Source organism: Wyeomyia smithii, chromosome 1 (assembly GCF_029784165.1).
Source record: "Wyeomyia smithii strain HCP4-BCI-WySm-NY-G18 chromosome 1, ASM2978416v1, whole genome shotgun sequence".
NCBI classification, from domain to species: Eukaryota; Metazoa; Arthropoda; class Insecta; order Diptera; family Culicidae; genus Wyeomyia; species Wyeomyia smithii.
Genome location: NC_073694.1, coordinates 108,733,334 through 108,744,912, shown reverse-complemented (window position 1 = coordinate 108,744,912; position 11,579 = coordinate 108,733,334). Strand labels below are relative to the sequence as shown.

The 11,579-nt window shown below is 40.8% G+C and overlaps 1 protein-coding gene across 1 annotated transcript; it reads right to left on the bottom strand.

Annotated features, from left to right (window-relative positions):
• Nucleotides 1-1,523: 1,523 nt before the first annotated feature.
• Nucleotides 1,524-10,404, bottom strand: LOC129717060 (uncharacterized). Its single transcript, XM_055666904.1, has 6 exons — nucleotides 9,588-10,404; nucleotides 8,876-9,545; nucleotides 8,589-8,833; nucleotides 7,799-8,499; nucleotides 7,235-7,753; nucleotides 1,524-2,012 (listed from the first exon to the last, which is right to left on the bottom strand). The coding sequence occupies exons 1-6, from the start codon at nucleotides 10,402-10,404 to the stop codon at nucleotides 1,524-1,526; spliced, it is 3,441 nt and encodes a 1,146-aa protein (XP_055522879.1).
• Nucleotides 10,405-11,579: the final 1,175 nt, after the last annotated feature.

Sequence of the window (11,579 nt, the reverse complement as noted above, 5' to 3'; positions counted from 1 at the left end):
GTCGGTAAATGCAAATCTCAGTTTCACAGAGTTTGCACGCCCCTTACGAAAAAAGCAGCGAAAGTCGTGAATGATAATGAGAATATTGTGTTTAAGTGTGTTTCGTGTTTATCAGCCTGTGATGACGGTGGGAAAGATAATGTTTTGAGTGGATTGACAAAGATGAGAGATGCCTTATCATCTGTCGCTCACGAATAATCAAAACAAAATTGAAAACCAGATAAATGTTGCTGTTTCTAACGCGATCGAGACTATTTTAAAATCTGTCAGCGATTCTCTTCGTGAGAATCTGGCAAACATTGAGACCAGTGTTGCTAGAAAGCTGGATGATTTCAAAAACCATATAGTGTTAAATACCGATCGCGATTGAAATAATGGTCCAATGAACAGAAAAAGGAGTCGAAATAAGAGAACGGTTCACCCCATTTTGTTTATAATTTATATTATTGACATGAAGCGAGTTTTACGGTTTTGCGATGTAAATTTTTTTCCCGGCGACACTGTTCTGTTCATTGCGGCTAAAAACCCAAATGATGTTGAAATCTGTTTGTAGACAGATTTCAACGAATTTTTTTGTGAATTAATGAAGAAGATTGCAATATTCAAGTATCTTTTTTTTTAATATATCTGGTACACTAAGTTATTATGTTCATTGATGACGATGGATTTTGTTTTGTTATTAAAAATTGAAATTTGCGAAAGGATCCGTCCGAATGCCCTAGATAAAACAATTATTTGTTTGAGATAGTAAAAAAACTCAAACTAATGCATCACATGTTTATGCAATCTACATTTTAAACAAACGTGGCTTTTGAAAGTCCGGTTTAGTAAATACTTCTATTTATGCATACTGCCATCATAGTCAATCTGAATAAAATTATAACTGTTAGAAACATGCTTTTTTATTCCATCGGGTTCTTTAAACGAAAAGTAGATATTTGTATTTTACACAAACAAACCGGTAACGGGCGGTTAGGCATGCAGAATTATGGTTATGATTGTTTATCCTAAATGTTTTTTTTAATAGTCATAATTCAAATTCCACATTTTCGTTACTTGTGTACGGTTGTTTGGCTCAGCTATCACTGTCAAAGCTTCTAAACTGGTTATGCCTTCCAGAATAAATGCAAGTTCCATGTCATTTTGGGGACATCTGTTGTTTTCAGCTAAAAGTATTTCAACGAGTCGCGGTGCCAGGGCATGGATATAGGGAGTTGCGATTTTTAAATCCGTGTTGATGAAAATGGATCGCATAGTTTGTACACACTTCAGTCGTACCATCGGGGATCCACTTATTAAGCACTGTCGAAAATGAAAAATACAGGGGTACTGCAAGTTCGGTACCGCTACCAGGGACGATGGTGTGTGTAGTAGGAAGACAGCGATAGCCAGCATCATAGTCACTTCATCCAGTTTAGTCTCTTCGCATCCCGTTTTGGTGATCTTTCCTAATGCGCTCTATAACAAATTTTTCCATTCATCGGATGAAAGTTCGTGTTTGGCTTGCAATTGGTGGTTAGGGCTTATAACAGTTGCAGTGCCGCTTGGATTATGTTAGAATTGGCTATGATAGTTTCATCATTGATTGATTTGGTGGCCACTTCTTTTATGACACTGGTGGTGAGGTATAGTATTGTCAGAAGAATAGACACTGCGCCTGTTGGTGAGCAAAGCTTCGTAAGATCCGACATACTTTGAATGGCAGTCGCCACCAGCAGGCTGTTGTCCTCGGATAATTTGAACCGGCCATTTTTTGCTTGCGTCATCTGACGTTGCAGTTGTTCGGTGGTAACGCGAGCGCTCTGCGATGGGTTCATGGCAGGAATTTGACGTGCCAGGAGACATAGAATCACTTCCATTACCGCGTATACATGTGATTTGCCAGGCAAAATTTCGCCTTCCTCTCCTCCTTCCACGAGAATATCAACATCGACATTGCCATCGTTCTCATCTTTAGATTTTTCTTCAGCTTGTTTCTCCAACTCCAAGGATTCACTGCTAGCTTTAATAGTCTGCTTCAATATCAGAATACATAGAAACTGAACTTCAACACTATCCCTCGTAGGTATCAAACGATGTAAAACATTACATAGCTAAACAGGCAGCGATTTATTTTTGGATGACATTAAACGTGCCCATTTTGAATCGAAAATTGTATACAAACATTGCAAACACGCAATAACACTATCCAGTTTTTCGTTTGTTCGAGCACTACAGAGAGCTTCCATACATATGCCGAATACCAGATGAAAACGGTCAGCACTGAGACTACCGTGAGAGATCGTACCACACACCACCCCAGTTGCGTGATTAAACCTATCTATAGTTTTACCACTAGGTATATCGTTTGCGTTGCTGGCTTTTGTCACTGTGAAGTCATGTTCATTTTTAGCAAATCCTTCAGCATTAAGCCACAGCGCTGCAGCATGCAATACCGGTGGCCAAGATGTCAAATAGTGGGGTTTTGCCAAGTTTATAGTGTCGTTGGTATAGAATGCTCCACCATCGTGTGTCAACTGACTTGCGTAATCCGCTGGCAATGAATATATCTGAATATAGTTTGAATATAGCTAATAACATTAAACAGTAGAGTTAAAAAAATGAGTTGACTACACATGTTTGAGCCACGCGCGTGTAGACTGACATAGACAATCTAGATACTGAGTACATCATGGTTAAACCCCTGAAATTGAAACAAAAGGCATATCGGGTTGATAAGTTGCTTTTTGGTTTGTAAAAGTATATATATATATATATATATATATATATATATATATATATATATATATATATATATATATATATATATATATATATATATATATATATATATATATATATATATATATATATATATATATATATATATATATATATATATATATATATATATATATATATATATATATATATATATATATATATATATATATATATATATATATATATATATATATATATATATATATATATATATATATATATCTTTATCAAGAATTTTAATATTTATCTGTTTTCACGATTTAGAACAAAGGGTTGGGAGAAAAAACTGAAAAGGCTTGGGTTTGCATGTGGACTGTAAAGCTCGTTATCGAGAACTATAGTATCATAGGATCTCTCTCGTAGTTCTGGATCGTTATCCAGAACCAATTCTGATTAGTTAAAGCTCCTAAATGTTAGGTTCGATTCTTAACCAAATCCAGATAATTTTCGGGTTGGAAATGTTCTGGATGAGCCTTTGATCAACGATGTTATTGAAAATCTTTTTTTTTTATTTTCAAATTCTTGGTATTCTTTTGAAGGGCTACTATATCTGTATTAAAACCAGTCCGTTATTTGTTTGCCTACTGGTTACATTGTATGTCTCTGAATAATATCTTTCATAGATAAATCGACCAGCTCAAACCGATGTAGGGGTATGAGGTGGGACCATCATCATCATCAATTTCTGATTGCTGAGACGTTGAAACGTTATAAATAATAATATATACTAAAAAGATGGATCTCTTATTAAATCGCTGTCATTTCATACATATTCAAACCTTTGTTCGTAGCTGCACTACCAAGGCAATCTTTTAATTAAGCGAATTGTGTAAAATTTTCCTATCTAAGCAAAAAGCAAACTCAACGAAAGTATCTGAAATTGGAAACCAGAACGATTCAAGCGAAAATTTTAAATTTAAAAATTGTTTGACATTAAATCGATTACACTCATGCTAGGTTGGCTCCAACCCAGCATATAACTTCACGCATTAAAAAAAACGTGTATTTCAATAACTTAAAATGGCAAGAGCTCAATTACACGTTTTTCGGTAGTTATCAAGGTTTCGGCGAGTGACAGGAAAATATATTAACTTCTTTAATTGTGATATAGAGTATTTCTAATTGTTTTGTTATTTTACACGATAGCGACAAGTTTGTTTCTTTCTCTGTGTGCGAGAAACGAAATCAAAACCGAATCTAACTTTAAGCTGGAATGTTTTTCATTAAAAGCATTGGTTTGTTGTTTGATGTTTTTTCATTGCCATAGATAAGCAGCATGTCACTAAATGCAATGTGTTTTCTGATTTCTTCTGGCGTGAACGGTTTGAATTTGAATGTGTTTCGTGCTTCCTGTGCCTCGTCGTTGCACAGTCCAATTGATAGAAGCGTACCTATATAATTCTACGAGAATGTGAAAAAGAACGAGATCTAACAGTTTCACAGAGGCTTAGAAAAAAATATCATCATAGCGTATGTTCGATTTCCTCAGTATATGTTTCATACTCCCATTTAATTGTTGATTAACGTTAGGATTACGTAGAAACTCTTAAATATTTCTTCATTGTGATCTCTGATACTAATCCATATATATTGACAAATCTGCGTGCTAAATCCTGTTATTCTCACCGTCATATAGAAGCTCACTAATTCGCTTTCAACGCATTCCGAATGGCGATTTCTCGTGCTTTAGAAACCAGGTTGTCGCTACTCACCACAATGATTTAGCCATAGTTGAACGATAGCTTACTTTCGCCAAGAGTTGCATGAAGCGAATGTAGGCGTACGAGGGTGACATCCTAAATATGTATTTTTCAGGATCGTCATCGTCACGATCGCTTTTCAATGTTCTTCCTTAACGATGACGTAAATAAAAAGCTTGTAAATTTATTTTAGTGAAATAATTCCTCACTTTTGTCTCCTTTATGTAGGAAGCCATTTTCGATGTAACTTAAATGCTGTCTATAAAAGTAGGGTGAAGTTTATTATTTTCCGAGATGATTTTGCTAATTTCCTGGGTTGTCATTGGGCGTTTCGTGTTTAAAAAACCTGTTTTGGTAAACGTAGCAGAGTTAAAGCTTGCATATAATCACATAGGGGGAACTGGATGAAAAAAATTGGGTCCTATGTACTTATATACGAACTGATAGTATATACTTATAGCAACTATGAACTTGCATTGTCGGGGCAACCATGCCTTAATGATGGAAAATTTGCGTCTAAATGAATAGTTTGAAAAGACCTGCCATGCTGTCCCTTGATACAAAAAACTTAAACGAAACGCCCATTTTTGGGCACGTTAGCATGTGTAGAAAACAGTTGACCACACTGAATAAAGTGACAAATACTTTAATGCGGTTTCAGACCTTTTCGAACTTACTGAATTTCACGCTTCATCCGCAGAAACAACACCAACAGCGTGAAATATTCATGCATTGAATACATATTTGGTTACTTGAGTTTCCAGAAACATAAGCCTTTTTTTACAACCGGTACAAAAATCTAAAGTCAGTATTTTAATTTAGACAATATTTTTATGAGATTTTTTTTTTTCGAAAAGCTAGAACGCTTTGAATTTTCGGACCCCTCAGGCCCTCAGTGCCGCCAGATTCATAGAATAACTCATTTTATACCGACAGTTCAAAACCATTGCGCGATGCGTAATGGTAATGGTTACTTAGGTATCAATGGAAAGTCAAAAACAGTGCATTACTGTGGAGCTGATGTAAAATTCTCTGAGGAACTCTCAAAGATTTTGCACCGGGTGCGAGTCGTAATAATGCACAGGAAATTTTTTTGATAAATTCCACAAAATGCTTAGTACTTGAGTATATCGTTTTCGTTTTTTTTGTGTAACACACACTATTGATTTTTCAAGGTGATTATTTACCATCTATTGTTAGGAACAACCATTGCCATTCAAAATACTCCAATTTTCGTTAAAAACTGGACATGTGATAAATTTGACAGCAACTATACTAGAGTGGTTCGCGAACACTCTGAATGTACAGAAAAGTTGCACCCACAAAATCGAAAACGACATTAGTCATGTACTTATGTTTGAAAACATTTCTTTTTGTTGAACTTAAACCATAAAACCTAAACAACATTCTTTCAGTTTTCAAAAAAATATTGTGAGCAACACTGCTTTTGAACGACCAATGTCAAACAGGTATAAGGGCATCTTTAGCGGTGGTCTAAATCGTTGTTTTGTTCTATTTTTCTGGAACAAACTCAAATTTACTGCTGCACTGGCGCTATAAATTTTGTTTTACACCAGATCTAATCTGAAAAATTTTGAAACTGGTATACGTTTCAAAATTTTCCAGTTTAGATCTGGTGTAAAACAAATATACAAATAAACAAATGGTCGGCGTGCGACCAGACCGAACCAAGCGCCAAAAACATTATTTCGAGTAATCGGTGATCAAAGTTTACTCACCCCGTATGCTTCCTGCAAGCTGCTGCAGAGAAATTTTGTAAAAATACCATTATAAACTGTTCAAATGATTTCGTTTTTTCGTGAAAGATAGATTATCAATTTTAACATCCACTAGTGTTAAAAACTCAATTTTCAAAAAAATGGCGCTTGATTCGGTCTGGTCGCACGCCGACCAAATAAGAAATAGATCGTTCTAAGACCCTTCTCAAGCTACCAATTGGTGAGTAAGCTATTTCCATGTAAGCGTTTTGCGAATGTTGTGGGATAAACAAAACAAAGATTTTTCACATCAATTCACAACTCATTTTTGTGGCTTTTTCGAAGAAGAAAATGAACAGCTTTGTCGTTCTTGGTTGTAAATAACTAAAGACTCTACCAAGGAAACTGACCAGCCAAAGAGAAAATTCTGGAAGGCTGTAAAAGATCACGCCCAGGTTCAACTATTCGGTAGCCAGATACGTTGACTATCTAAAAATGTTCCCCGAAGACACTGAACTGGAAACGTTCAAAATGCAGGGGTTCGGTCTGGGGAGAACTCTTGCTATAGCAAAGTGGACTGTATTCGGTGGAACAAGCAAAGGGAGCAAGCGTCAATCAATCAACTCTTGGATGCTCTGAAAAGAACTGGGGTTTGACTTTTCTCCTTGCCGAGGACGAAAAACTATAGCAGAGTTGAACACAGTGGGTATTTCTTAACTACTTTTATTTTCTTCTTCTTGCAGAAGAACAGAACGATGATTAAAACAAAAACTGAAAAACTTCACGATGCGACTGCTGTTTTTATAGCGTCGCGCTGGAGGTGGGGTTTGGTGGTCTTCGCTGATTGGTTGTTCGGTTTCTGTCGGAATGAATACCGATGCCGCGTATGTTGTCGACAGTAACAACATAGCAGTGAATGATCTGCTTTCGGCGGAGACGGAACATTCTCCCCCCCGGTTGAGGTTACTCAACTTTATCAATACCTGGGACATTGTCTTCTATGGGCAGGACCGAAATCTTGTTTATAGGGCGTCGGAAGACGGAACCTCCAACCATGACGTCAACGGTACGAACTAAACCGTCGTCACCAGGGTAAACAGCTGTTATTCGACCCAACTTCCAGTTGAGTGGGGGCTGGTTCCGATCATGAAGCAACACAGTCATATTGTTACGGATGTTTGGTCTGGCACGTAGATTCTTCTTTCGGGGTTGGAGCGTATTTAGGTAGTCACGACTCCACGCTCGCCAAAAATGCTCCCGCAACAGTTGTAGGTGCTGCCATCGCGTAAGGCGGGTTGCCTTGATGTCCTCCAGAGACGGTTCTGGGATGGCAGTAAGAGGGCGTCCAATTAAATAGTGGGCAGGTGTGATAACCGTCGGATCTGCTGAATCGTTGGAGACGGAGAAAAGTGGTCGAGAGTTCATCACAGCCTCGATCTCAACCATAACAGTAGTTAGTTCTTCGAACGTCAGCCTTACGTTCCCGATGATGCGCTTCAGGTGTGTCTTTGCGGATTTAACTGCAGCTTCCCAAAGCCCGCCGAATTCTGGTGCGTCCGGCGGGATGAAATGCTACTCAATTTCACACGACGAACAAAAATCTCTAATGGTATCCACAGACTGCTGACTTCGAAATTGTCGAAACAACTCATTCAATTCGTGATGAGCACCTCGGAAATTAGTGGCGTTATCCGAGTGCAGCTGCTGGACTAATCCTCTCCGGCCTATGAAACGCTTCAACGACGCCAAGAAAGCATCCGTGCTTAAGTCGGAAACCACCTCTAAATGCACGGCCTTGGTTGTCATGCACACGAAGACAGCCACGTAAGCTTTGACCAGGGTCGGACGGCTTCCACCTTGTTTTATTAAAAACTGGCCAGCATAGTCCACACCGGTGATTGCGAATGGGGGCGACGGTACCACTCTTGATACTGGCAAGTTCCCCATTAGTTGAGTTGTGTTGGTTGGGTTAACCCGGAAGCATCTGATACACTTGCGTGTAATCTGCCGAATTGTTGATCGAGCGTTCAAAAGCCAGTAACGTTGTCTCATGGCGTTCATCAATCCAGACTGCCCGATGTGAAGCTGTTCGATGTGCATTTGCCAGATTAGAAGGCGTACTACCGGGTCCTTGTCCGCTAAGATGATGGGATGGCGGCTTTCAAACGGTAGATGGGAGCGGTCCAATCGACCACCCACACGAAGTAAGCCGTTGGTGAAAACAGGACGCAAATTTGCCAACTTCTTGCAGGGTTCATTGTTGATGACTCGATGAATTTCGTCAGCCAGGTGAACTTGTTGAACCACGCGTATGATAGCTTCGGTAGCCGAGTGCAGTTCAGAGATGGTTTGATTCGACAGTTGGCAATGAATCGCAGGACGTAGCTCATAACACGTTGGATCTTACGGAAGCTACTGTATCTGGAGAAAAACGGAAATGGTACAACATTCACAGCTGCAATGACGACTGGTTCTTTCAATTCGGAAAGTTCGGGAATTTCTTCGGGTGTATCGGTATCGTATACCACTCGCTGGAGAAACTCGGGGCCGTTCCACCGAAGGTTGTTGTCTTTCAAACCCTCTGGTAGTTGACCACGAGAAACGGTGTCGGCTGGGTTCTGCTGCGATCGAACGTATTCCCAGCGGTATCCACTAGTGTGTTGTTGGATTATGGCGATTCAATTCCGGACATACAACTGGAGCTGGTTGAGCGGCTTCTTGATCCAAGCCAGGACAATTGTGCTGTCACACCAAAGCACAATCTCTCGGAGTTTCATATCCAAGGCAGGTATGACTTTTACTAACAACCGCGTCAATAGCCGCGCGGCGCATAACTCTTTGCGAGGTATTGAAAATTCCTCCAAAGGAGCTACCTTTGACTTACTGGTAAGTAGACGCAGCTTGGTTGAACCGTCGGCAAATAGGCTACGCAGGTAGATACAAGCCCCATATGCCACGGTGGAGGCGTCAGAAAAACCATGCAGCTCGTGAGCAATGGCTCCTTCAAAGGTGACGCATCTTGGAATGGCGATGTGTGCTAGCAAAGACATCGAGACTTGCAGTTCATTCCATTGTCGCGCTGTGTCTTCATCGACCGGATCGTCCCATACGATCTTAAGTTGCCACAGTCGTTGAACCAGGAGTTTTGCCAAAACAATTACTGGAGAGATCAATCCTAGAGGGTCGAAAAATTTTGTGATTTCTGAGTACATCGTCCTCTTAGTGATACGGTGTTGAGGATACGGCAACTGCTTCGTATCATTTGCGATGTACAAGGTATCGGCAGATGAATCCCATAGCAGTCCGAGAACCTTGATAGCCTCGTTTACTCCTCGTTCAGCCAACGGCACCCTCTTTTCTTGATCTTTTATAGGAATGTGCTCGAGAAATTCAGGAGAATTCTAACACCACTTGCGTATCGGGAATCCGACGATGGCCTCTTCTATCGAGCCTGCACCGGAAAGCACATCGTCCATATAAGTTTCTTCCTTCACGATGCGAGCGGCGATAGGAAAAGATTCGCCTTCTTCTTCGACGAGCTGTACCAAGCACCTTGTCGCGAGGTAAGGAGCGGATGCTGTTCCGTAAGTCACCGAACAAAGTTCTAGAACTCGCAGTGGTTGTGATGGATGGGCTCTCCAGAAAATACGAAGAAAACGTCGGTCTTGAGGCGCGTGAAGTACTTGCCGGTACATTTTGGCAATGTCCCCGGAAAACGCAATCTTAAATTTTCTGAAGCGAAGAATGATGAAATGCAAATCATTCTGTACTACTGAACCCACTTGAAGAACTTCGTTTAAGGACAGCTGCTCTAATGAGGACTTTGCACTTCCATTAAAAACGACCCGATACTTCGTGCTCGAGCTGGATGGACGTGATACCGCGTGATGAGGAAGACAATACTTCTGCTGGTTAGGTGGATCATTGGCCTCAAAAATCTCCCGACAATGGCCGAGAGCCTCGTACTCCTGAATGAACTCAACGTACTGCGCCTGTAGCTCTGGATTATTCATCAAGCGTTTTTCTTGGATCAAGAACCTCTTCAGGGCCAGTGCACGACAGTCACCCAATTTAGGAGCGTTCTCGTTGAATGGTAACCGCACTATAAATCTACCGCTCTCATCACGTTGGTACGTTGATAGAAAGTGCGCTTCGCAAGCCATTTCTTCGGTTGACAACTTCGGAACATCAGACACTTCCTCGATTTCCCAGAACTGCTGCATCGATATCTTAAAGGGAAGTGTGGTTGGCATGCTGGACGGAAATGTTGGACATTTGTGGCTCGACGATGACACCAGATACAATCCATCCTAGATGAGTATCTCTCAGCTGTGGCAGGTTATCATCTAGGCTTAATTGGCTCGGTTTCAGGATATCGAAGAACAGCTCAGCACCAATTAGCAGGTCAACTTTTTGTGGCGTATTGAAGCCGGGATCGGCCAAAACCACTCCTTCGGGGAGATTCCAGTGTGTGGTGTTGATTTTCGACACTGGTATTGTACCAGTTACTTTCGGTGTAATCAGGCACTAGAGACTTGCTTGGAAGTTCGACACTCGGGATTTGAACTTCAAGGTGATTTTATCCCGAGCGTGGGATCGCAGTGCGTTGATACCAACAATCGGAACGTTGGCGGGTTTCTTTGGGAGACCAAGACGGTTGGCCATATCTTCAGTCACAAAGTTCACTTGAGATCCGCTATCCAATAGAACGCGGCATGGATGAGGATGGTTCTCCTGGTCAAACACATGTACCACTGCGGTAAGCAGATGAACCGGTCGTAGACACAGGTGGCTCTATGATGGCAGGAATCTTCTGCTTCGATGTGGATGGTTGATTTGAAGCAGCCGGAACCGGTGGTGTGCTTGTCACTGCTTCCGCGGGAAGAGAAACGTTGGACGGTTTCTCCAAATTGGGTACTCCATCATCATGGAGCAACGTGGGGTGACGTCGTTGACACTTATGGCATTTCTTGTTGGAAGGACATTCTTTGGAACGGTGCCCTTTCCGCAGGCAGTTAAAGCAAACTCCAGCGGCTCGTATCTTTTCATTTTTCTGGGATGCCGTCAGGTGAATTAGCGCGTTGCATTGGTAGTTCCGATGATCACCACCGCAAATCTCACAAGTTTGAGGTGTACTTGCCGAGACGGTGTGGCTCTTCTGTGGCAAAACTTTCGTTGGTTGCTGCTTGCTTTTGAAAATTGGAGGTGCTGTTTGGAAAGCCGCTTCACAGTTTTCCAGAATCTGACATCTGGATTTCAGAAACTCGTTGACTTGTTTGTAATTTGGCAGCTCTCCTTTCTTCTGAGTGGCTTCCCACGACTTACGAGTTGCCTTGTCCAAGGCAGAAATAAGCAGATATACAATAATATGCTCCGATACTCCGGTGATTTCTTGTTG

Bases quoted from the DNA above. Each gene is read 5' to 3' on its own strand.
- LOC129717060 (XM_055666904.1), bottom strand. From the start codon at position 10,404: ATGCAGCAGTTCTGGGAAATCGAGGAAGTGTCTGATGTTCCGAAGTTG. The intron at 9,546-9,587 runs GTTAGAATTCTC...TTCCTATAAAAG, and splicing joins ATTCCCGATACGCAAGTGGT to ATCAAGAAAAGAGGGTGCCG. The intron at 7,754-7,798 runs GTGGATACCATT...GAAATTGAGTAG, and splicing joins AATTTCGAAGTCAGCAGTCT to CATTTCATCCCGCCGGACGC.